Source organism: Bactrocera latifrons, unplaced genomic scaffold (assembly GCF_001853355.1).
Source record: "Bactrocera latifrons isolate USDA-ARS-PBARC rearing strain unplaced genomic scaffold, ASM185335v1 scaffold_314, whole genome shotgun sequence".
Lineage (NCBI taxonomy): Eukaryota > Metazoa > Arthropoda > Insecta > Diptera > Tephritidae > Bactrocera > Bactrocera latifrons.
In genome coordinates, this window is record NW_017536786.1 from 202,507 (window position 1) to 230,192 (window position 27,686).

General features: G+C 38.9%; 1 protein-coding gene across 3 annotated transcripts; it reads right to left on the bottom strand.

The window, feature by feature from the left end:
• Nucleotides 1–24,906, bottom strand: LOC108970904 (protein borderless). Of its 3 annotated transcripts, none has more exons than XM_018936615.1 (9): nucleotides 24,808–24,906; nucleotides 21,973–22,722; nucleotides 7,403–7,625; nucleotides 6,806–7,090; nucleotides 6,392–6,540; nucleotides 4,464–4,724; nucleotides 2,538–2,766; nucleotides 916–1,122; nucleotides 1–853 (listed from the first exon to the last, which is right to left on the bottom strand). In XM_018936615.1, the coding sequence occupies exons 2-9, from the start codon at nucleotides 22,402–22,404 to the stop codon at nucleotides 348–350; spliced, it is 2,292 nt and encodes a 763-aa protein (XP_018792160.1). In that variant the 5' UTR covers nucleotides 22,405–22,722; nucleotides 24,808–24,906; the 3' UTR covers nucleotides 1–347. The 3 variants fall into 3 exon arrangements, with proteins under 3 accessions (XP_018792160.1, XP_018792158.1, XP_018792159.1); XM_018936613.1 differs by having other exon boundaries at nucleotides 21,973–22,778; XM_018936614.1 differs by lacking the exon at nucleotides 24,808–24,906 and adding an exon at nucleotides 24,512–24,530.
• Nucleotides 24,907–27,686: the final 2,780 nt, after the last annotated feature.

Consider the following 27,686-nt stretch of genomic DNA (forward strand, 5'->3'; position numbering starts at 1 on the left):
TTTTTTCACCGTAGTTAGTTTTAGATTTACATTAGAAATTAGAATATAATATTGCTGATTTTTTTTTTTGGGGTTAATGTCTTACATTCGAGTTCGTAATTTTTACAATTTATATGGTTTAAGGGTTTCCTTTAATTACAATTAGTTGATTTGATATTATTTAAAAGAGAAAAAACAAAATAAATAAAGCCTAGTTGCTCGCTTGATGGCTTGTTGCTTTGGTTCATGGGAGGGAGAGGGTTCTATGGCTGTGGCTTTGGCTCGTCATCGCTGCTACAACTACCGCGTTCGCTTCAACGGCTCTCGCCGACCGCTTGCATGGGGAACTGCCAGCTGATCTCATATACTCAGGTGTTGTTCATCTTTTCGCTGTCCTTGGCATCGCCCTCATTGTCGCCGCTGTCGAACAAATGTCGCAGGCAACTGCGTTTCACGTATAAAAACGCGACCAGGGCGCACAGCAGGAACGCAATGCCTACTGTGCTGCCGATGAGCAAAGCGCGTGTTTTGCGGTGTGATGGCACCTCGATGGTGAGCACATCGCTGGCTACTTGCTCGCCATTGATGGATGTGGCTAGCACCTGGATTTGGAAGATGGCGTCCTCCTTGAGATGACGCAGTTGATAGAAGTTGTCGAAGGTTTCGATGGTGCCGATGAGAAAATGTTCGGGCTCCTTCCACCAGCGCACCGTGTAGAGGCGCACCGATTCGGCGCCGCGTTTGGGCGCCTGCCAATGCACCAACCAACCTTGTACGTTATTCGTGGCGGTGAGGTTATAGGGCGCGCTAATGCTGCTCGCAAGCGGATTGGACTGCAGCAGCATGTTGGCCTCGTTCGTTGCTGTGCTCGATTCTGTTGAGTTCGTGTACAAAACTGTAAATAATATTTTATTAAATATGTGCCTCAGAACTTACGTTGCGTTGAAAATCGTAGCGTTTTGCTGAACATGCCGTCGCCATATTTGTCCTGACTCAGTACCATGATCTCGTATTCGTGTCCCGGTTGCAAGTTCTGTATTGTCGCCTCCATAATGTTCTTTTGCAGTATGCGCATGGTGCGCCATTCTGGTGATTCGGTCAGGCGATACCACACGGTGTACTCGAGATTGGGACGCAGATAGCCTGTGTATTGGAAGCCGAAATTGATTTAGTTTAGTGCTGGGTAAATGGAAGGATAACTGCGGAGATGTAGAAAGAGGAATAGCGGCAGAATTTATATAAAAAGGTCGAGCTACGAAAAAGAAAACTTCGTGATGCTTTCGTCAGGATTGCATGCACGATCTTTCAGATTGTTCGGAGCGAATTGCCGACAGTATCATAGCTAAGTAGAGAGTATACGAGGAGGTCTGAGAGTATCTGCTCTCTAACCAGATCAATATTTCAACAAACTATAGTCTTAATCCTTATACTAATATGAGGAATACAGGGTTTATCCGGAAAGTAATAGGACTGAGTCGATTAAAAAAAAAAAAAAAAAAAAAATTATTGAAGCAATAGACAATTCTTAAAAAACTTTAACTTTTAACAAATTAGGATGGAGCGCTGCCAGCGCGATTTTCAACCATTGAAGTCGTCAGGAAAGGCATTCTTCAGAATATTCTGAGAGCCGGTATGCACCTTAGCTTGGATCAACTTTCATCCGTATTTTCAGGCAAGGAAACAAAAAAGTCCGGCGGCTACACCTGGGCTGTAGAGCGGCTGCGGAAGCCTTGGCATGTCGGCCTTGATTAGGTAGCTGTTCACACGAAAGGCGGTGCGAGTCGGGGCATTGTCGGGGTGCAACTCCAATCGGCTGCGTTGTCTTGTCGGACCCGATTGACTCTGCGTTTGAGTCTCTTGAGGCTACGTAAAACTTGACGTTTCCGGTTTGTCCAGAAGGACCAAATTCGTAGTGAGCGATGCCTTTGATATCAAAAAAGACAATGAGCATCGTTTTCGCTTTTTGAATTTGATCATTCTTCTGGTCTTCCTCAGCGACCTTTTCCCGGCCCTGCTTTCGTCTTTCCTTTCCTTTTTACTGACGCTCCATTTGCTCGGAGATAACCAGGAACGCCCTCTACCGAATCCAGTAGCGCGCACTCTCCGAAGTACAGTCTCGGCGGAAAATCAGTTCTATTACTTTTCGGGCAAACGCTTTTAAGTAGTTTGACAACAGTCTCTTGTGGAGCCACGACCAAAGGTTGACAATTGAGCACCGATAAAAAATCTCTGTTATTATTTTGAATTTGAAATCTTTTTATTTAAAAAAAAAAAAAAAGAATATAACATTAACGCACTAAATCGCCAAAACCTCAACATGAGTAAACAAACAATTCGCCAAAAATCCAAAAACTCCAACAAAGCAAAGCCCTCAACAACAATGCTCACATTGGTCAATCAAGCAGAAACATGGCGATGACTGCAAACCCATTCAACCGACCAAAACAACAAAGTGCGCGCACTAACAATAGCGAGGTGTAGAGTTGACTGAACACAGTGGAAGTGGAGCTTAGCGGCTACGATAAAACGGGCACATTACAGTTAGCGCTTGAACTCACCTGGTTGCCAGCGTACCGTTATCGCCGTTTCCGTGCTGTTCGCCGTCAAATTGTAGGGCGGTCGCGGTGCAATATTCTCGATCATCAATTCCGTTTCGGCAGTTATGGTCGCAGCTTCATTAGTGGCCGAACACTCGTACATACCGCGATCCGTTTCGACCAAATTCGAAATGATTAAATTGCCAGCGTTGACGCTGTGACGCTCATCGGGCAATTGACTGCCATCTTTCTGCAAAGCGTTGCGGTGGAGGTGGTGTGTGCGAAGAGAGATGCGTGTGGAATAGAAAAGAATATTAGAATTTGCTGCCATGGTACGATTTTCATGCAATAAAAACATTTTCGGGCATCAAAATGTCGCGCGAACTAGTTTCAACCGCGCTGAACCGGTGTGTAACGGTATTTGGTGCGGAGTACATATTTGACATAATGCCACCGAAATGTGTACGTCTGAGGCGCGTAAATAGGCTTATAATAGGTAATGAATTCGGCGCCACTTGTGATTGGCAACGAAAAGCTCGGCGCCGGGCGCTCGTGCGCGGCATTTAAATATTCACAATAGTCTAATTAAGTGAAATGTTGTGTTTGTATGCAATAAAATTAATTTAATGATGAGTTTACTTTAACAATTCTAAAAATGCTTTTATAAACTATCGCTACTGTGGATAGGTTTTTGTGGATTTTGCAGTTGAAATCACTTTCACTTATTTTTCGAAGCTTTTTATGAGCTTTCAACTTTAATGTACTTCAAGAATTGTCGTGATTATAAGAAAGACATTTGAAGAAGATAAAAATGGGTTTCATTGTATAATTTCATATTAAAAAATCCCCCTTAACTGTTGTTGTTTATGATTTCAAGGACGAGCTTTTGTATTCTCTAACATAAATCCTTAAAGCTTTCATCATAACTGTTAACCTATGAATTGCGCACTTACTTACTTATTACAGTATTAAAATTTTCCTAAATTTTTTAAGGTAAGATATTGCTAAAATAACACTCCTCCTTAGATAGAACATTTGCATCCTTTTCGTTTTTGTAGTGTGAAAGTGTTGGGGATTTTCTTAGTTAGGTCTATTATATAAATTTGAATCATATGTTTATTTAAAAAAAAAAAAAAAAAATTATAATAATAAAACTGCCATAATTGTGGAAGAACAATTCATGGATTTTACACGTTGATATTGCACTATTGTGTAAAGCCGCGATTGTTACCGAANATGTTTATTTAAAAAAAAAAAAAAAAAATTATAATAATAAAACTTTTGGGTCCAACTATCCTAGAATGGGGCTTTATTGGGCTCTCCATCAATATGAAAGTAAAAGCTCCATTAACCGGACGCCTCTTAAGCGGGCATGTCCACTAACATATACATTGACCGATCCCTAAATTTTTTGATGTTTATTAAGCAATCTTTTAAGCGAACAGCGCTATTAACCGGACAGAAAGGCTGGTCCCGCTAGTTTCCACTTAAGGGAGATTTCTATATAATTTATCTATATTTTGAACGAATAAGTTTATCACTTTCCAGTTTCATCGCTGCAGAGCTCTTGCATCTCAGCTTGCCGTTTTCTTACTTCGTTCAACACTACTTTGCCACAAGACTATTCTGCAGATCTGTATTCATCTTGTAATCAAATTTTAACCAGCCAATCAACCAATGCCGTTCCGGGCCCTAACCGACTACTTACTAAATTTCTACATTGCGCGTCACATTGTGGCAACTACTATGCCCGCTAACCAGTACCGTTACGCACTTTAGTCAACTTCCAATTTGTATTCACCGCACAACTGCTGCCTTGTCCAACCTGGATTTGTAGGGACGCTCATACAAATAGCCGAAATTACTGGCCAGCAGCTGGTTGGCATGCGAATGACGCCGAATACACGCACCCACGACGTAGTTGCGCATAATTGTGACTGTACTTACTCGGCTCCAGACAATTGTCGGTCGATTGTTTCCGTCTCGGTCAATGGCTTCGCATGGCAATTCGGCTGTTTCGCCCAACTTCTGTATGTAAATCGGTTTCGGTGTTATGGTGAATATTGGCGGTCGCAATACAATTACACTAATGATGGGCGATGGTCCGCCCGTGCCCAGATCGTTGTAGGGAGTGCACGTATAGCTGCCCGCCGTGCTTTCGTCCACTTTGGAAAAATACAGACTGCCGTTGCTTTTATAGAAAACGCCCTGCGTAGTTTTGGGTGCGCAATAGTTGCAAGAAGCGTGTGGGAAGATGGAGAATATAAGTTGTTATGTAATAAAATTTATTAAAATGCATTAAAAATAATTATTATTAATGAAAAATATAAATATAAATAACATTGTTGATGAATTGGAAATATGAAATTTCATAAACCCGGAAGTGGTTGGAATTTGTGTTGAATGAGAAACAGAAGAGGATGAAAAATGTAGAATTCCTTTAAAACTCTTTTATATTTGTGTTTGGATTACACCTTGGACCAAAATAAATAAGAAATGCTTAGACTAAAACCAATCTTAAAAAATACAATTTAATATGAATAACAATAGTCGGAACTAGATTTTGGTACAAAATGTATTTAAGATTCCAATTAGACTTCAGAAACTTATGAGCGACCTTATTGGACATGGTATAATTCGACTTTGGCGCCACCTACCGGGATTTTTTACGTCCATTACCTTCGCCTAGGGACAAGCATAAAATGGAATGAAGGGTTTGCTGGCGTACGCCGAAGATAGTGATATCATTGGCCTCAACATCCTCGCCGTTACTTCTGCTTTCTCCAGACTGGTTAACGAAGAGAAGCAAATGAGTCTGGTACTGGACGGGAATAAGACGAAAGATCTCCTGTAATCGTCGCACTCATTACTTGGCTCACACGTCACCGTTGACAGTTATTATTTCGAAGTCGAAGATATTTTCGTCTATCTGGGAACCAGTATTAACAACAACAATGTCAGACTCGAGATCCAACGCATAACTCTTTCCTACAGACCGATGTAGACTGTGTAGGCAATTGAGAAGTAAAGTCCTCTCTCAACGAATAAAAAACATCTATAAGTCACTCATTATTACCGTCCTGCTGGGGCATGAACGATGACAACATCAGACGAGTCGACGTTACGAATTTGAGAGAGAAAGGTTCTGCGAAAGATTTATGGTCTTTTGCGCGTTGGCAACGGCGAATATCATATTCGATGGAACGATGAGCTGTATGAGATACGATGACCATCACATAGTTCAGAGAACTAAGAGACAGGGCTTCGTGTACTAGGTTATGTCGTCCGATTTGCTGAAAACACTCCAGCTGTGAAAGTATTCGACGTAGTACCCGCCGGAGGAATAAGAGCAAGAGGAAGACCTCCGCTTCGTTGGAAAAAGAAGATGTAGGAGGACCTAGGTGCACTTGGTATCTCTGGCGCCAAACAGCGAAAAGGAAGAACGATTGGCGCGCTGTTCTAAACTCGGCTATAATTGAAATGAAGGAGAATAAGAAGAAGCAGGGTTTGGCGGAACTTAAGGAACGAGCAAACCGAAATCCATCTCAAAAGTAGAAGGAGGAGACATATAAAATTAAAAATGCAACGAGTATATTTGCAAAGGCCCTAAGTTCCGTGTTCTTTATTTAAGAGCAGAAAGCTCACTAAAATAATATGACTTTCTTCGGAAAAAGTAGTTTGTATTTCTTTTTCAAATTGAGTACCTGAAATAATTTGTAAATTTTTTTTTCCTGATATCAAAAAAAAAAAAAATATATATATATATACACATGTGTTTAGCTTTACGGTCTTAATGGTAACGCATTTCTGTGTTTTTTTTTAGATATTTTTTAATGTACATAATTTTCCATGAAGGGTGAACAAAGGTTACGTACCGGCACGTTGTACGAGTCGAAGAGCAGTCCATCCTTTTCCCAGCGCAGATTTTTCAATGGCGGATTGGCGCGAAAATGACAATCGAGCACCGCTGGCTGTCCGAATGGCAGGTAAACCTCCGGCGGTGCATAAATCACTTTGGCCTTATCTGCAAAGCAACGCAACGTAAGCAATGACAATGACAGTGTAAACTGTGCAACATACACCATCACACACACTCACATGCACAAATATTCAGACATGTACAGACTGACACAAACAACTTAGTGAAGCTTTTGTCCACTGCCATTTTATGCGAGCGTGCACTTGAGCCTCCTCTGCTCACATGGCGGCTGTCTAATGTACATACATACTTACCTCGCTATATGCCACAACTCGGGCATATGGTTTCACATATCACATGCCGTACTCACATTGTATGTTGAGGAATGCTTTGGCAAATTGAAATTCGCCTTCTGTATTGTTGACACGGCACTCGTACTCGCCCAAATCGCTCATCATCGTCGGATCGATGCTGAGACTGCCATCGGGTCCGGTGTGACAGCGTCGCATTAGATCCTGTACGTCCTCTAGTGGCGTGCCATCTTTGAACCAGCCAATGGTCGATGCATCGGGATATTTCATTACACAATGGAAGAATGCCGTCTGACCCTCCATAATCGTTTGATTCACTGGCGGTATTTTAATAAGGGAACCACCTGTTTGCGTGCGAAAGCAAAAGATTGTAAGGTCAAAAGGTGAATTGCTGCTGCCATATGCTTAAGATTTAGTTTGTAATGTACGAAGTAATGCAATGTCTGTCTTTGTTGCAATATCGTTAATACTCGCTTGCAGTGGTCAACGCTGCAGTTGCAACCCTCAGCACATTGCATTAACTCCGTGCAAACATTATTTTTTTTTTAGTGATTTGACTTTATTTGTATTTCATGATTGGATTTCTTTTGCGACTTCTGTTTGCTTTGTATTTTTGTTGTTGGTATTTAGTTGTTTTTGCTTTCTCTAATACTCACCTTGCACGGCTAGGTGGAATAGTGTGCCGTTGTTGCGCACGCTCGGCGTGCGATTGGGGAAGACGATTTGACAGTGATACCAGCCCTGGTCGGACTCCCGTATGGCGGTGAGATTAACAGATGCTTTCCCATATTCCGGATGATTGGTGACTAGATTTAAGCGTCCATTAAAGAGCTCATTGGCGCTCGATTCACCCTCATACCAAGTGAAAATCTTCTTGTTCTGCAAAGAAGTTGAAGGAATGAATTTAAAAATTTAATAAAATATTGAAATAAATTCGGGGAAGTTGAAAAAATGTTACAGCTGCTCAAAAGTTCGCTATATTTTTAAAAATGTTTGCATAAAAAGGGAAGAATGCCACCAAGCCATCAATGCCATGACATTGCTAAGGAACTTAACACTCATCATCAAATGATTTTGAATCATTAAAGGAAAGTTGGCTACAAAAGGAAGCTCGGTGTTTGGCTACCACATGAATTGTCTGTGAAAAATTTAACGGACTGAATTAACACCTGCGATTCTTTGCTGAAACGAAATGAAATCGAACCACTTCTGAAGCGAATAGTAACACGAGGGAAAAAGAAGATGAAATACGATAATAATGTGCGAAAAGGATATTGATGCAGCGTCGTGAGGCTCAGCAAATGGTCGCAAAGCCAGAATTGACGCCTCGAAAGGTTATGCTGAGTGTTTGGTATGATTGGATAGGAATCATCCACTATGAGCAGTTTCAGCCTGGTTGAGCGATTAATTCTACATTTTACTGTCAAAAACTGATGAGATTGAAGCAAGCAAGAAAAACAACAGCCAGAAGTGAAGAACAGAAAGGGCTTCGTCTTTGGACAACGCAAGTCCACACACAGTTTTGATGTCTCGGCAAAAGCTTGCAGAGCTTGGCTAGGAAGTTTCGACGCATCCATAATATAGCCCTGATTTGCATCATCGGTCTAACATTTGTTTCGGTCAATGCAGAACTCTCTTAACGGAGTAAAGTTGGCTTCATGAGAAGCATGTGAAAATTACTCGTCGCAGATTTTCGCCGAGAAATCAGAAAAGTGTTGAAGTTTGATTAGAAATACGAAAAGACTGCGACTACCCAATATATGCCATCTTTCTGATGCCTGCTCGACGATTTTCAGCAACTGCCTTTTTAACTTATTAAATGTTATTGTCATTTACAGAGGTGGCTCGCACGAGGCAAGTTTTCGATACTTACAAGACCTTGACTGAATGCTTTGATAAGCATAGACTTTTCAAAATTTTTCTACAAAATTTTCAACGCTTCCGTTGCCATGATTCCATTAAAATGCACAATGTTTCAATAAAAACTTGGTCGGTGCGGCGTAGACAAATAACAGTTAAAGAAATGTACATACTTGAAAGTATTGGCGACTTTTTCCAAAAGAAGCGAATTAGCGCATACTTTCTATTTCTATGAATTTTTTTAGATACGAAATAGCTTATTTGCACACATAACAAAAGTTATTGTACTACTTTCAAAGAAATTCGACTGTTCCGGCAATCGAAAGTTTTTTTTTTTTTTTTTTTTTTTTTTTTTTTTTTTTTTTTTTTTTTTTTTTTTTTTTTTTTTTTTTTTTTTTTTTTTTTTTTTTTTTGTTTTGCAGAACAAAGCCGGTTTAGCTGAGAGAGAGAGTAGCATATAAGATACTCTGCTAGCTTCAATATTTATGTTTCCGCTAGAAAGTCAGAAACCAGCACGTGGCATTGCTAATTAATCATTGCTATATATACAGTTACATGTGGTCATTGAAGTGCGTATGAGCTGTCCGTGTGCAACGGTATCAAAGCCATTTCACATGGTGATTGGGCATTATGGAAATTTCGTTGGCCTCCACTATGCTGCTTGTACTCACACACACACACACACACACGCTTGCGTCCGCCATCACATCCACTGCTGCATTATCCAACTGTCAGTTGTTTTGTTTGTTCTGCCTGCTTATTCACTAATTCAATTGACCGCCCGCAGTGCCGCAGCAATGGCAGGGGCGTATGAGTAACATTGACGCATTGTGCCAACAAAGCAGTAGCAAGCACTATGCAACAAAGCAAAGCGTGTTGTTATTGTTGCTGTGCTAATATTCAATGAATGAAGCGCACAAGAATACAATTCACACACACAAACACACACAGATGCTGACGCGTGCATCCGCATGTCGGTGAGTTCGCTTTGACTTCGCCTGCGTGTCTGCCTCCAACGATGGCCGCGCGGAAATATTAGCCTGACATTGAACGCGACCACTGTGTTGCCAAGTGAAACAGCGGAGGCGCGCATTTTTTTTTTGCATTTTTTTGGGCTTTGTATGGTTATTCTCACCATGCTTTCATCCGCAGCGCACACGAGTGATCCATCAATGAGGAATGCGCAAATCAAAAGGGCGATTCGCACGCATTTTATTTTGGGTTTCGCGTGCGCGTGTATAGTACGCGGTGAAGTCGGTAGAGTAAATTATAAAATATGCAAGCACTGCGTTACTTTGGATGGTGCGAAAACAGCAGCGGCGCATTAAAACGTTGGCACGCGTATCAATTATGTGGCTGTAGTAGAAGCTGGATTGGCTGCGCGCCTGTGCGGTGAGGCGTTGAAAAACTCAACAGACCATAAAATGGATTTCTTTTTGTTATGGAAAAGTGAACAAGATGAATCAGCAGTTATTAGCGCGGCCTTGATGTTGACTGGCAGCAAAAGATTGGCATACTGTTGGTGGCTGGAAAGGCACATTTCGGCCCACAAATAAATTTTGAGCAGACAATTGTGTTAAACATGCGAATTTTGCAATTAGGGAGTTTTGTTGTGAAACAAGGATGCGGAACGCAAGTTTGGAATACCTAATAAATGCAGTTGGAGTTTCGGAAAGCGTTTCTTAATGGTTTTTGGCGCCACTCTGCAAGCAGTGTTCAAGTGGATAGGCAAAATTGTAGTTATAAAATGGAATTGTTCTAAAATAATGAGATCAGCCCACTCACAGGAATTCTGATAATTTATATAGTTTCAAAGAAAGTAATTTTTTTTTTGATATATTTGGATTTTATGTTTGAGCACTCTCCACACACACATTCATTTCCATTTTTGTATCAATGGTGGGGGGTATTTTGCCTCAATACCTCAGGATAGATCAATGAGAATGTGCAAACTATGCTTCGAATATTACATAATTTATTTCATTCAAACAATAATACGGACCAGAGGTTCATTTTTTATTGCATAGAAGATTGTAAATTTTTTTTTCATGATTTTCATTGGCCAGTTTATATGGCAGCTATACGCTATATTTGTCCGATCTAAACCATATATTCGGAGATTATAGCGCTGCCTTGGAAAATAATCTGTGTCGAATTTGGTGAAGATACCTTAACAAACAAACAAGGTTCCCAAACAAGGACTCGATTCCGAGCCTTCAGTTTGTATGACAGCCATATGGCATAGTGGTCCGAGTTCGGTTATTCCGACCAATCAGCAGCTTCTTGAAGAAAAAAGATCGTATGGAAAAACTTCAAATCGATATCTCAAAAACTGAGTGACAAGTGCCTGTATAGACAAACGGAGAAGGCGAAATCGATTCAGCTCGTCACACTGATAAGGGTTTCAAACAAAAAAAAAAACAAAAAAAAATATTTTCAATAACGGTATGCCCATCACGTTTCTTTGACTTCTTTAGAGAGTCCGTTACATTGGCTTCCATTTATATTTTCCTAGAATCATTTTGTGGATTGTTCGAAGTTTTTGATTTTAGTAGCCGCCTTTGAACGTCTGCTGCCATTTTCTTTAGGAAGCAGCATCAAGTACAGTTTCAAAGAAAATAATGTAATGAATTCAATATTTACTGCACAGAATCCGAACACTTTCAAATTTGTTATAAATTTGCTTATTGCTCGAATTCAATTGACTTAGTTGCGCTTTTTCGTCAAAACAAAGACAATAAACAAATTGCACGAGTAAATAATTGCCGTTGCAACCCAGCCGGAAAAACCAGCAGTTGGAAATAACAACACATTTACTTAGATTGAATTCAAAAAGATACATAAAAATTACCATCAGAAACCAAAACTACAAGATTGAACTCTAAGCGAAGCAAATGGGTCTGGTAGTGAACGAGCACAAGAGAAATATCTCTTGTCATCAAACAAACAGTCGTCGCACAAGTCTTGTCTCACAAGTCACCGTTGACAGTCATTATTTCGAAGTCGTAGACAACTTCGTCTATCTTGGGACCAATATTAACACCAACAACAATATAAGCCTCAAAATCCAACGCAGAATAACTCTTACGAACAGTTGCTACTGAGAACTGAGTAGGCAATTGAGAAGCAAAGTCCTCTCTCGACAAACAAAAACCAAATTCTACAAGTTATCACCATCTCCGTCTTTAAATAAGCTAAGAACTCTTTTTCTGCTTCACTATGACCCTTGGAATATTTATGGTATATTCGGTATAAGCAGACTTGTGACACATCGGTTAACTTTTCAGTGCTCATTTGTTGGAGAACTTTTTAAAAATATTTTTTTTTATATAACAAAATAACGTTTCTTAAACTCCCGCTTTCATTTTGCATCAACTTTTCAACTAGTAACCACTTGTCAACTTTCGGACCAGTTTTTCCCAAAAGGCCTCAAAGCACAACGTTTGGACAACAGCACCCAACTGTGCGCAAATGTTAAGTGTTTCTATGCTCGCATTGCAATAAAGAGCACATTTATCAACATAATCAAACAAATTAGAATCATAACTTGATTTATCCGGTAATTTTCGTGTACACTCAAAGTTCGCCACAGCTTTACATACGGTAGATCGCTATGCACTCGCATAATCTGCACACATGAGCAGAGAAATTGAATTAGTTGATAACGTAAAAGCGATCAAATTGACCTTAGAAGTGCCTACCGCCTGCACAAGCACACACACACACACACATATGTGCGAATAAGGCTACGTTCACACGCACACACACTCATATGAGCGCTTAATGTGTCCGTGAAATGGCTAATAGCCGCTAAAGCTGCTGCGAATATATGCGAATATTAAAAGCCAACGAAAAAAATACAACAACAACGCTGAACACTAAGTAAAATTAGAAAATTGCATGCGATTTTGCATAAATACAAACGAGATAATTATGAGCATAAAGCAATGGTGAATTATGTGTGCTCTCAAACAATATACGTAAGGGGAGAAAATTTAGATCGAAGCTCAATATTTTGACGGTTGAAAGCCTCAGTTTTGGTTATGGATTTTTGAGATGTAAGTGTCACACACATGTGTTCGCTTTGACAGTTGGTCTGATAGTTATCACTCCACTATGACCCATACTCCGAAAAAGCATCCTTTCGTTAAACGTTGTTTATACTCGCTTCCAGCTCGTCCTTCTTCTGCCTCGCATGTCAAAGTTCCGCATATAATTTGCATACGTTTTCATTCCATTTACCATATTAATTTCGTGCGTGAAATTGTTTGTGGTTGCGCATGCCTGTTGCCGCGTGTGTGACATACTCAGGCACTTTTAAGGGCAACTTAATTAATTTTCGATATTAAAATTGACAGGCATTGTCACATGGAAAAGCAGATAAGCACTTTTAATTCACTTTTGTGCCCATTATTTAATGCCATTGTATTTATTATTCAATAAAATATATACTGCCTGCGTTTATTATGTAATGTGGGGCCTATATTTGTGTGTATGCATACTATCAAAATCTATATGATCCCCTCAAAGTAATCCTCCTTAGCACCAATACAATTGTGGCAACGTTTTTTCCAATTCTCGAAACAATTGTTAAGGTCAATTCCCGGAAAAGCCTTCAATGCGCTTAGTGATTCACGTTTAATGTCTTCAATTGACTTAGTTTCTCTGGATCGGTCGTTTATGTTTGCTGAATAGTTAGAAGTCACACGAAGCTAAATCAGGCTAATACGGTAGTTTCGGCACGATATTGGTTGAACTCACGAAGAAGAGAATATGCCGACCTAGAGTTATCGGCTCAAAATTCTGACCTCTTTTTACGAATAGCTTCACACAAAAGAAACATAACACTCAAGTAGTATTGCTTATTGTTCCGTTGGTCGGTCGGAAGGAATTCGGAGTGCGACACAACTCGATAATCGAAGAAAACTGTCAATATAATCTTGATTTTAACCAACTTTGACGTGGTTTTTTCGGCTTTGGCTCACCTTTGCCACTATATTCGGCCGATTGATCTTCTATTTCCGGTTGGTAAGCTTAGATCCAAGCTTCATCGTCAGTAATAATACGTCCTGACATCCTGGTAGTCAGAAAGCATAGTTACACAGACGTTAACGCCCCGCTGTTTTTTAAAAAACTGTGATGATTTTGGAAACCATCGTGCTTTCAGTTTTTTAGGCCCAAATGACCCTTCAAAATGGGTTTCACTGATCATTCCGATATTCCAGCAATACCAGTAAGATATCTGAATATTAATTGACTTGTTGATCATCAGTTGATTAATTATGTTCCAACATTCTTCTCGGAACTTCTATCTTGTATAATTTCACGCAGCGTAAAAATCGCCAGAATCGCTTCAGAAAGACAAGCGTATACTAAGCACTAATGATTATTTTGATGTGATATGTATTACAGATGTCACTGTGAGACATACCCAGCTGAAAATAAAATATTTGTACAATTTTTTAACGCGAAATTTAAATTAAAAAGTCCTACTATTTTTTGCCCACATTTAAACTTTATCAAAATAGATATTATTTGACGAGGAGTTTTAACGAAATTTGGCGTGACTAATGTTTCATAGCGTCTTTACAATTTCCGAACAAATTTTTTAGAACGGACAAATATAGCATATATGTAGCTACCATACAAACTGAACGACTGGAATCAAGTCCTTATATGGGAAACTTTTTTATTTGAAGAGACAACTTCACGAAATTTGGCATATATTATTTCTAAAAGCACTGCTACAACTTCCGAAGAAATCGTTAAGATCGGACCACATTGCATGTGGCTGTTATTTAAACTGAACGCGGAGTATTCAGTCCTTGTATGGAAAACTTTTTTATTTCACTAAATTCGGCATGGGTTATTGTCCAGCACAACCTTAACATGACCGAAGAAATTATTTAGACCGTATCACTATAGCGTATAGCTACCATACAAACGGACCGATCAAAATCAAGTTTTTGTAAGAAATCATTTGTAATTGTGAAGAGTATTGAGCTTAGATGTAGCCGAAGTAAACGTTTTTTTATTTTTCATAAATTTTTTTACATTGGCCTTCATAGTCAACGTAAAATTATAATAAATATTCGCTCGTTATTTTTTTTTTATTTATTGACGCAAAAGATTTATAATTGTGCGATGATTCTCTAAGAATTTTGTAGGCCCTACCTTTTCTCTGGTAAGCATTGAATGTTTAATATTTTATTCATTAGAATTGATAAGAATTAAGAAGTTGCAGCACGTAGTCTGGGAAAACAGCAAATTCTGCGAATCAGCGCATTGCATTTTGCATTTTAAAGAGTTTTGTTGTAGTACATATATATAGTATATATAGTATATTAGTAATATTTGACTGTTTACCTTACAATGCAAGATTATTCTAAGAAAATATGTTCCGCGTATCAATAACCGAATCGCTTTGCATTAAAAATGCATTATGTCGAAAATGATTAGTATGCCAATAGCGAGCAATAAAGTTACAAACAAATGCGCATAACAACATATATAGTACATATGTAAGTACATACAAACAGATTGCATTACGCTTAGTTAATGGATCACGTCATCGGCAGCGACATCTAATGATTGCCATTAATTTATGCCAATAAATGTGTAAATAAAAATTTGCAATTTGAAGAAATTAGCTACCAACAAATGGCGTATCACATTCTGACAGCTGTGAATGAGTTGTTGTATTTGTGTAATGCATACCGAAACACACACACACACACACTTACGCATTTACATAGTTGCTCATAAATGATAGATGTTTAGACTATTAAATGACTGACACAGAGCTAACCAGCAGCGCAACAACAACAACAAGCGCTACTACAAAACCTATTAGAACGTTTCAGCAGCCACTTTCACACATGCACATAGTACATAAATACGGTTGCCGTTTAGATTTGCAACGCTGAAGTGGTAAACAGCGAAATAATCATTTATTTATGAAAAAAACTACAAATGCTTAGCAATGCATTTATTTTTATTTTAAAATAATTAACATTTACCTCTAGACGAACGTGTGTTTGTGTGTGTTTTACAATACTTGCTACCTGCTGCCAAGTATTGACGGATAGAGCTGATGAGAGGAGCATGAAATGCGGTTTGATTGCCGATCGTAAATCGTATCAGTGGCAATGTCAGCCCGTCAGCGTGCCTGCGGTTTGTGGACAGAGGCAAATTGCAGTTAGAAATTTAACAATAAATATTTTTGTTAACGCTACGTCTTGCTTTGGTGTCTGTTAGACCCTAGTAGTCGATATACATTTCTTGTGTGAGTATCAGCCGACAGCTTTCTGACTTTTGAGGGTTAAGCGAAGGGTTGCCATTAAGGCGAAGGAGTTCAAGTTAGTTTTCCTAGCTTATGTCAGAATTCAAAGCGGTCACAGTACAAAAGTACAAAATTTTTAGAATTGAAATTTTATTTTCGATTTCGACTTCTTTGACACCAAATCAATCAAGACAAGTTTTTTTAAAGACAAAAACAGAAATTTAAATTGAATGGGGCATTTTTATCATCATTTGAAAAAATATTTCTTGGCGTTTATTTTTTGAACTTTATCTCTTTGAAATGTTGGCTGCGGCGAACTCTGGCAAGATCGTTGGACAAAGGAGAGGAAAGGAAGATGCACCGCCAAACTGATCAAAGAAATAGAGAAGTGGCACCGTAGAAAACATGGTGAGCTAAATTACTACATGACACAGATGCTGTCCGGTCACGGGCATTTCCGAAAATACCTATTCAACATGGGAAGAGCAGAAAGCTCAGTTACCATGTATCTATGGAGACGAACCACAAGACGATGCAGATCATACCATTTTCAAGTAGAATTCAAGCTCGGAGAACTAAGTGTGGAAAACCTTATAGGAAAAGTGATATCTAGCAGCGAAAATTGGGAACTAATTGCCACGTACGTGGAACATGTGCTACGCACTAAAAAAAGAGACATGGACGCGGACTCCCAATAGAAGACGAGCCAAATAGCAATCGTAGGCATCCCTGGACGCAGGGCCTGTAATGGGTCCATGGGTCTCCATGAGTCATACGAGCATTTCGACTGGTAACTTTTAGTTAAAACGCGTTTAATGTTTTGCTCCAAGGCTTGAATCGAAGCGGGATTATCCACACAGACTTCAGATTTTATATATGCCCACAAGAAAAAGTCTAACGATGAGATATCATACGATTTTGCTGCCCAACCGGTCGGCCCATCGAAGTTTTCCTTTGATTTTGCTGAAACAAAATGTCGCCGAGATCACAAGCTTCAATTCAAGCCATAAAGTAGTCGGTTGTCATGGCATCATTTTTGAGAAAAAAAAATAAATAAATAAAAAAAATTAAAAAAAAAAATGGACCCTTGATTGATCTCTTCAGACTTCGCGTACACTCTCAGCTACGGCTGCTATATTTTCTTCACTGGGTGCTGGACGTGGTAAACCATGTGCTGGGAGGCAGATTTTATTGATTAGCATAAGTTGAGCGAAGCGCACGAAACACATTTTTTTCTTTTGTTCGGGCGTAAGTCTTTCTAGGATAATTTGATAGCCAATACTTAACCAAAGTAACATGACTTACGTGCGATCTGTCAAAAAAGGCTATTGAAAAAAATACTCCTACTTGGATCACCCGTTATATTTCATAGGGTCTGCTACGTTTCCTTTTGCGTATTACAAATATCGTGTTAAATTTAACATACCCCGTTCAGGGTATAAAAACTATTTCCTAACGTTTTCGCCCGTTTGATTTCCTTTTCTACCCTCTCAAAAAAAAAAAAAAAAAAAAAAAAAAAATGCCTGTAACACCCACTTCATTTAAAGTAATACGAAAGACTTATACGAAACCCGGTATAACTACCTCACTCCCAGCAAATTAAGTCTTTTTCGAGCCAAAAATTTCCGCTTTAAACTCACTTTTCATTTAAAATGAACTCTTTAGTAAACTGCTTTCCCTTTCCGCCTGCCTATATTTTCCGCTGAATAGCGTTAATCACAACACGCCCAGGCCGGCGAGCATTTAGACAGCATTTATTAGCCAGTAACTGGCGGCAGTTCACTTTTTGTGCGGCGTTTCGGTCAATATGGGTCATGATGTCATCTCGCATCGAACCGACAAATCAACAGAAGAACGCCGCACGCCGCACGGCCGACGCCGCCGCTGACAGTTACTTCAACTGGCGCGCAGCCGGCCTCAGCGGATTAAAGCGCGAGCAACTGCATTGTGCGTACACTGCCACAACACACACATACACCTACACATGGATGAGATCGTGTAAAAAGTGTGAGCTATAAAAACATGTACGTAGTGTGGGCGACGCGTGTGTGGGGCAAGGGCAGTGGAAAAGAATTAATCGTCAATTGGCAGCGGAATCAATGAACCGACGTGCGAATATCGACACTTTGTGAAATGTGGAGCACTCGAATTGCTTTTACTTTTGTGCTCGCAGGCACAGGCTGCACGTAAGTGCATACGTATGTGCCGTTACGTGGCCGCGTAGGTGTGTGGAAATGCTTTTCACAGTTTTTGCACTGGTATTTGTAGTTAGCGTTCGTTTGCTCGCTTGTGTGTGTGCCACTTAATGTCGCGTTCAGTTTTTCCGTTGCTGTCATGCAGCTGCCGCAAATTTAATGATTTTTTGTTTAATTTAATCCACTAATTGGAATGAATTCAGCAACAATGGCCAAACGCTCTTTTCTTAATTTATTTCTATTTTATTGGACAGGACAGTTCGTTGGTTGAAAATACATATAGATGTATTATATTGACTGCCAAAAAATGATGAAAAAAAATTTAGGCAAAATGCCTGTCTGCCGATACCGCTATGCCCCAGCCGCCATCCATGAATGACGGTGAGATACCCGGATTGTTTAATAGCACCGCCAGTGTCAAGTTTGTCAGTGCAGCTTGCATCCACTCTTTGGCAGCTCCTTTGTAAGCTGTTCATCAGTTGGAAGTTGCAGCTATGTCTTTCTGAGCAGGTAGACAGCACGGTTGTCTGCGTGCCTACACAATGTGTCAATGATCTGAAAATAAGGCCTACCAAAAAAAAAAAAAAAAAAGACCTTAATATGATTTAAGGTGGACTAGATATCCGCAATCGTTATTTTGGGATATTTGAAGGTCTCCAGCGCGGCTTATCCTCGGAAAGAAATGCATGATACCTTGATCCAACCCTTTTTTGTACTCTCAAGCTTATCAAGACTTCTTATTTGAACGTTGTGCTATTGAGGAGCAGCGAACAACGAAAAGAAGTCAGCCAGTTAGATATCGCCCAATTATAACAGGAGCGAACTGTCTCCATTTTGTGCTACTGTGATATTACTACTAGTCAGCACTTTTGGCGAGAGCTTAGCAGATAATTGTTGCGCACAACTGTAAGCAGTTAATAGACTAATAGCTGGTGATAACAGGAGAAGCAACTACAGGTACCGTAGTTGAGAGACCGTGGAGAGTAGATTCAGCGCCATTCGCAGCAACTCGGACTGACGTATGGAACGACTCGGCGCAATATAGTTTGTGAAAGAACTGACGCTGCTCGACTTCCTCAAGCGGCATCGCTTCCCTCTAGGGCTTCTTAAAAAGTTCCAAAAATATTCGACGTTCTCGAGTCATATTTTGTTTTTTTATTGCCTGTTTCAGTCCGATATCCTATGTATGTGTATAAGAATACTATGGATATTAAGTGCGTACATGGCGTATGAGTAACATCTAGCATCCAGCAGCATAACCAAAAGTTTACTCCGAATAACCAGCCACATGACTCATGAAATTGATACGCATTTGATTTTTTTATAGAAAATTTTTATTGGTTCTAGTCTATAATGTAACGGTTTAGTCGAAATACTTGCCGCTCTGAAGTGCCACAAATGACTAAATTGCAATAATTACTTTGTCAATAATCATTAATAGTCGTAATTATAAATAGCCGAACAGCTGTTTGATGAGTAACTGTGAATGCTGCACATACCAAATTAGCTTGTAACCCTTACAACGGCTGTATTGGACGTTCCCACGCCCATAAACGCCATCGTAGGCATGTATGTAGGTGTTCAATCAACACTAACGGCACTCGTTGATTGGCGTTATAACTGTAAAATGGCGTATTGCATTATCAATATGTCAGATTTTAATTAAATTGTCACACCGAAACAAAGAATGATTGATGCCACACAGTTCAACACAAATTACTCTAATATATACGCCATAGGAACTGTCTGTGGGTCTATACGTATATACATATGTGTGTGCCATCATACTTCATATGTAAGTAAATAGTTAGTAGAACAAATGTATAGCATATCAATTGCAAAAATAGAAAGCCGCACAAATATTTGCATGTGCCTTCATGCTTATATAACACACCGCCACACACACACACACACTGAATATAAATTTATGAAATTTGCATGTTAGTTTAGTTGATTGCTAACGGTGTGTTAGCGCATCAATTAAATTTCTGCTGATCAATTAAATTACTCTGCATGCTTGCTTTCCGATTAGAGATTTTAGTGTTTGGCGTTTCGGTATGAGTTCATCTTAAAAAATATTTTTTTAGTTTTAAGCTCGTCAAAATCCGATTTTTGCTTAAGTATTTGCAGGTTAGTAATTAAGTGGAAAGTATTTTCTGCCTTTTCAATACAGTTTCCGGTTTCCTTTGTAGAGCCTACTTAGAGAGGTACGCTTTCGACAGCTGTATCAGATCTCACTTTCATACATAATTATCTTCGTAGAAATGTTCTGATTTAATATTCTTAGCTATGAGACTATGTTGGAAAAGATCGAGAAGAAACCTTGAAAGTTACGGGACAGTCATCCATGAAACTACAAAAAGAAATTAAATTTATATATGAGATATGAATAACACTATATTCTGGAACACATTGCAGGTTTATCGTGAAATAGGATGATTGATCAAGATCTCAAGAGGTATTATTTCACTATCAGAGTCTCAAAGCCGCTTGACTATATGTATGTAATAAATACATTCTTTGTTCTGAGCATATTCGTTGTCACAACAAGAAGTCTCTGTATAATTATATAATTATAATTGCTATGATCTCCACTTGGTGGGAAAAGCTTTCTTAATATCGCATATAGGGCTGTATCGAACATATTGTGTGAAAGATTAAAGCCGACCGCCAACAAACTGATCGAACTTTATCAGTGCGGCTTTAGGTCTGGAAAATCACCAACTGGCCAGGTATTCACTAAAGAGAATCGACACACCACCACCTCTTCGTCGATTTCAAAGCTGCTTTCGACAGCACGAAAAGGAGCTGCCTTCATGCCGTGATGTCTGAATTTGGTAACCCCGAAAAACTAATACCGCTGTATAAACTGACATTGGGGAATATCAAAAGTTCCGTCCGGATCAGTAAGGACCTATCTGACCGGTTCGGTACCAAACAAGATTTCAGACAAGCCGTCACCCTGCGACTTCTTCCATCTGCTCTTAGAGTGTACAGCTTCTGGCGTACGCCAATGATATCGATACCAACATCCGCTCCGTTAGCRAGACGAAATATCTCCTGTCATCAAATGAACAGTCGTCGAACTCGCGTTTTGGGTTGACAGTCATAACTTCGAAGTCGTAGATAACTTCGTCTATCTTGGGACCAATATTAACACCAACAACAATATAAGCCTCAAAATCCAACGCAACATAACTCTTGACAACAGGTGCTACTTTGGACTGAATAGGCAATTGAGATGTAAACCCTCTCTCSATGGTTCCAGACCAAATTCCACAATTGGTGCAGAGGCATGGATGATTACAGCATCTGATGAGTGGACGTTACGAGTTTTCGAAAGAAAGGTTCTGCGAAAGATGTATGGTCCTTTGCGCGTTGGCCACGGCGAATATCGCATGCGATGGAACGAAGACCTCTATGAAATTTACGACGACACTGACATAGTTCAGCGAATTAAGAGACAGCGGCTGCGCTGACAACATCATATTCCCCGAATGGATGAAAACACTCTAGCTCTGAAAGGTTTTGAGGCAGTCGACCTCCACTCCGTTTGACCAGGTGAAGAAGGACCTGGCTACACTAGAAATCTCCAAAATTACTTCTGAAATAAATATTTGTACGAAAAAATGCTTATATCCGTTTTTATGTTTTCTTCTTTTGTTGTGTGTGTTTTTATTAAAAAAAAAAATGCGAAAAATAATAAAAATTATTATTTGTGTCTCGTTATATCAAAACCTCTAAACTGATTCATACATTTCATATATGTATGCTTTCCATTATGTTTACACTCGCACATGATCTACCGTAATATTATTTACTAAAAGTCTGCTCTACAAACAAAAACACGGTTTTAATTGKTCTGCTCGTTTTAGTTGTATTTGCTTACCTCTTTGCTCCAGATGACCACGTACTCGATGGGCACGTCGTACGGAAAGTTAATGGGGCAATTGAAYACCACATGCGAGCCAACCTTCGCCTCCAGATGTGTCTGCTTGTGCAGATGATCGCGCGCGCACGACGCACAGGATATGTTAATCAAGCAGAGCAGYGCCACTRCGAGCGCGGCCACGGCGGGGCGGCAAAGCGGCGCTCTCGCCGGCTTGTTGTTCTTACATGTTTCATTTGTGTCGTTTTGCTTACTGTTGTTGCTTTGCTGCCTTGACGTGGCATCAGCGCWATTGTTATTGCATAAGCAACTGTTCATTATTGTAGCGTCTGTTTCACTTGCGGACGAAGCCGTTGACATTGTGCCTCTAGTTGTTGCTATTGTTTYTATTGTCGAATACYTGTTCGTCATGTCTTTTTTGCGATTTGTCATTTCACYCAGCTTTGCCTTTTCTCCTTCATACAGATGACKCGCTGGGCGGCSCGACCGACGGCAATGGCAGTGGCGCAGAGACGGCAGGTCCAGCTAATAGCACGGATTGCTCGCCTTATTTATATTTTCTTATTGAATTATTTACTTTGCGTTTTTTGTTTCTTTATCACTYGAATTCTTATTAAGGTATGTAGTTATTGTCTTTACTGTGTCTCTTTGTGCGTCTTTTTTATGTGCGCTCTTTAATCAAATGAGCATTTGGCGGCGCTTTGCAGTATCTKTCTTACACTTTTCACATTTTTTGGAAACTTACTTGTGCTTCGATTATGTTTTTGTTGTTATTTAGTAAGTTGAAATTAAATCAAAAGTATTACCTTTGCAAAAAAAAAAAAAAAACTCTTTTGTATGGGATTTGGATGTTGTTTTCAAGCCCCAGCGCTTAAATGAGATTATTTGTTGTTGTTTCCAAGCCCCCGCTCCAAATTAGCTCACATAATACTAATTKTTTAATATATGGGCACGTTAATTGTTGATAAATTGGGTTGGAATTTTGTGAAAAACATTTGTATTAACCTTGAAATCACGGGAAAGGAAGCAACTATGTTATAAACTATTGTGACGTAGGCCTAAACTAGTATGTAAAAAAAATGAAAATACTTGTGTAACACTGTAATATTGTACCTATAATTTTGTTTAAATTTTTGAAACTGTTGCGATTAATTAATCGTCTTAAAATAGTTCATTTATGGAGTGTATATATGCATTTTCTTTTGCTGGGTAAGAGTATACGATAAGCTAAGACACACACCTCTGACGCTTAGACAGATGATCTTCTACGGATAGTAATATGCTCCAATTATTGTGGAGAAGAAAAAAAAAGTGCGAGTAATATTATAATATTTCGAAATCGGAGAAAGTGTACTGAGGGTGAGACTGAAGCTGACTAATACAATACAATTTACTTTAAACGGGTGATCCAAGTAGAGGTATTTTTTATAGCATTTTTTGACGAATCACGTGTGAGTTGTGTCAATTTGTCATGTTATTTTTGCTCAGAATGGTTTGGATCTTTTGGCGTTCGCTGACCTTATGGAACGGTTTGGCGCATTTTACGTCGAAATCTTAATTTTTTCAGCGATGAGGCTCATTTCTAGCTCAACGATTTGGTGAGGTTTGTAAGTCAGTGGAATCATTAGTCCATATTTCTTCAAAAATCTTGTCGGTGAAACTCAACCGTCGCTGGTGACCGTTATCGTGAGATCAGTACCGATTTTTTGCCTCCTGAGTAATGATAATAAACATTCCCCATTAAATTTGAAGTTTCTGTCTTTTTTTTCCAATAAAAAAGTACGGCTCCTCGAATGGAGCATTCTGTATATATTAATCGGAAAAGCTGCTGCTGTCTCTTATACACATCTAGATGTGTATAAGAGACAGGTATATATTAATCGGAAAAGCTGAGCGCCTGATTTATCGTTTAAGGGGTGAAAGTTATTGACTGATCCGACAATCCGATAAATATATCCGATTAGGCTTCGAAAGGATACGCGCCTATCTAAAGCTACCGTTACTATTCAAAATAAGTTGGAAAAAACYGTTACTACCGCGTCACATATGTTAAGGGTAGCCAAATGTAAAAAATACAATTTTTTTTAAGACATATAAATTTAATAAAAACATAAAAAATTATAAAAATTATTAGTTTTTGCTTTTAAAAACTGATTGCACTTTTTAATTCGTGCGTGGTGCTGCATATTTTGTCCAGTAAAACCCGATTTATTTCATTTATTTGCATTGCGTTGCATCTGTTTTCCAGTTATATTAAACAAATAACAGTTATGTCACATAATTGCTTTCGTAAAAAAAAAGAGTTGCCCATTGAAATAATAAAAAAGAAAATATTGCAATTATTAAATAAAATATTTTTAATATGTAAAAGCGAGGTATCAYTGCAAGTACTATTTTTTCTGGAAACAAACAAGCGCATTTTCACGCAAAATATATTTGCGCCTTTATTAAAATTCAGTTTGCATTGCCATGGATGCCAGCAATATTTTTTTATAAAAACTGCATATTTGGTTTTCCCTTAATTCTAAAATTCTTCTACATTTAATTCGAAACCATTTTTTTCGCAAACCATATGTTTGCCGTTATACGCAAGTAAAAAGCCTGCGGACACACACGAATCACGCGAGCACTCGGCGAACGCGAGATAGGCGCGTTAAATTCATAAAACGGGTCAATTGAGTTTAAATTAGTCGCGATTTTTCGTGATTTAMGTCGCAGTCAGCGCCATCTCAGACGTTGCACATATGACGTCGCGGATCAGCGGCGCACTGCTTGCCACAAACAAACACTCGAGTGCACTTGTCGCATTAAATGCATAGACATGTGAACACTAACCTCAAAAGTGCAGGATTTTATTTCCTTTCTTTTTATATGATACCAGCACACCGTTAGATACTAAGCGAKTTACCGTTATTTGCGAAGTGCTTGCGTTGATCGGCGAACTGCGACTGATCGTGCGCGCTACTAGTGMCGATCCATATACTGAGCTGAGCTGAGCCGAGCTAAGCGGAAGCTTCGTAGTTAGTGCACACGTTTAGTATACATTTGTCTACCGCGAAATCATTCGCCAACATCATAATGAAGATCGACGCAAAGCGGTGTTGTGATGCGCATTTCGCGGGCTGCCKAGCGCTGATGAGCTTTGCGTTGGCGTTCAGCAGCGTGAGCGTTCAAGTGATTGCCAGAGAGCGAGAGCAGTGAGGGTGTGGGAATTCAACGACATATTTTAGAGCGCGCAAAAGGGATTGACCTTAATCAGTGGCGGCGGCACTTCTAAAAGSCGTTAGTGCTGTGTCAGCACCATCAACGATTCGAAGTTATTAATTGATGGCATAAGGTCACGCACAATTTGCTGCCTAAGCACGTCCATGACAATTAATTTCAAACGAATTAGAGCACAGCTTGTGGTTAGTGTGAAGACAACAATGTTAACACTTAACCTATTTAGAAGGCACTTGAAAACCTATTAAGTGAACCGTGGAATGGGTTTGTTTCCCAGAGCGGGAGCTGCTAAACTCGCTACTAAAGTACATGATCGCTTTATGAGTGAAACCCGATAGATTTGGAATAGATGATAACTTGGCAAGTTAAAAAGGTAGTATTTTAAAATCTTATTTGAAAGAAAATTTGGGATCTAACAACATTTCAATATTTTTCGTTTCGGCTCTTCAGAAATCGTTTCGTTTTTCACCACACTACAGCTCTTGGTTTCGCAGTTGTGTGGTTGCGTTCTCTGTATAAATTTTGCAGTTTCTCACTAAGATAGTAAAACAGAGTGAGAGAGAGGTACTAATAATATCAATAATACAGGTGCAATTTATTTTTCAAACTGATAAGCTTGTGATCCAATACGTCAGGCATTCCATTGTTGCATATTTTCCCAGACATCCGAAAAGTCAAGAATGCGCCCTTTATGAATTCCACAATAATCATAAATATATAAATGAGTGCTCGTAATCAAGTGAGTGCAAAAGCAAATAGAAACATTAAGACAGTGAAAATTATGGTTTAATTATAATTGAGTTCGCCGTGACTGCCATAATTTAATTAAGGAAAATTGTCTAACCGGCGTGCTTATAGGGGTGCCCTGTAGGAAAAATTCAACGGAAAATAAAGTAAACTTCAAATAAATAAAAAATGCTTGCTCTATTTTTTACATAAATACGTTAATATAATAATATTAGGTTGTCAAAAAAGTCTTGCGGTATTTTATATTTATAATCTTTTTTTTTTATTTTATAACGGTTTGATGACTCATGCCCAGCTCTTAATCGATGCTTCGGCTGGTAGCATGCCGGTCTCTTTCGACCAATTCAGCGATTTTATCGCAATTTTCGACGACAGGCCTTTCGGAGCGTGACCCATCTTCGACCACCTCTACACCAGAACGAAAACTTTGAAACCATCGTTGTGCGGTGGAAATGGAAAACGTATCGGGAACTACGCGCTCTCAGCGCCAACTAGCGAAAATACCGCAGGACTTGTTTGACAAACTAATATTATATAATCACAGCTTTGCAATAAGCATTTCTAAATTTGAGTGTTTTTAGCTGCCGTTCTTACAAATWTCCACCTTCTTAAGTGCCGATGATCTTAAGGTAATCTTGCGTTTGAGTCACCTGTTGAAAAAAGAAAACCTCAAAGACGAAATAATCTCATCTTTGGTGGTAATGAGCGATTTCCTGCTGTGAACCATAGTAATATGTGCTGCACTGGCATTCTCAAGTACTAAATTTAGATGCTCAAGAAAACCAAGTACTTAGTGGTGAATATTGTGCGTAACATAACACATGACCTTACACGGTGCCTTGGTCAACAACATAAAAATTAACTTACATGTAAAAAAGTATATACCAAATGTATGTATATTTTGGGTCGCACTCGTTGTCAATTTGCTTGCCTTAAGCTCTTATAGCAAGACAGTTCCTTAATTAAATGTAATATTTACAACAAATAAATCGTTATTGTCTYCTCTGAGCAGAATGTAAATGTCTGTGTTATTAATTGTGAACAAAAGATTTATGCTTTAATGATTTTTAATGGCAACATTTTAATATTTCCGTGCTTATGGAGCGATAAGACTTGCCAATTGCTTATCGACGGTGTCAGCGGTGAAGTCGCTTCCATATCTCAGCTTAAACGGGGTGCAATAAACTTCTACAAAATCATAAATACAGATTTTTAGGAAGAAGTGTAGAACCTTTCATAGACAATCCTGCAGAAAATTAACATTAAAGGCTCTAAAAATAAAGTATAAAGCTCCAATAGTTTGTTGTTTGTTAAGGATAGCTATAGTCTCGGTTAAATGGCTGAAGGTTGCGAAAATAGAAAACAATTTTCGGCGTTATTTTGAATAATAATACGATATTTATAGAAAGGAGTTTCTTTTTTTTTTACAATTCACAAAATAAATACATGCTATTGGTAATAAAATCCATATTATAATACATATATGTATGCCACCAATATTTGATTATGATCGCGACTTGTCTTCTAAATGCTTGAACTGTCTCAAAATAGCAAGATACGTTACTACTGAGCAATACAACTATTGTAAAAAGATAAAATATCTGTATTGTTGTATTCTGAAAAAACTGATCTCACCTTAAAAAGTGTGGAGTTGTCAATTGAAAATAGTTTGCAGGCGGTAAATTGTACATCAAACTTAAGATTTGTAGTTAAAAACTTATCCGTCTGCAAAACAGAGTTTATCA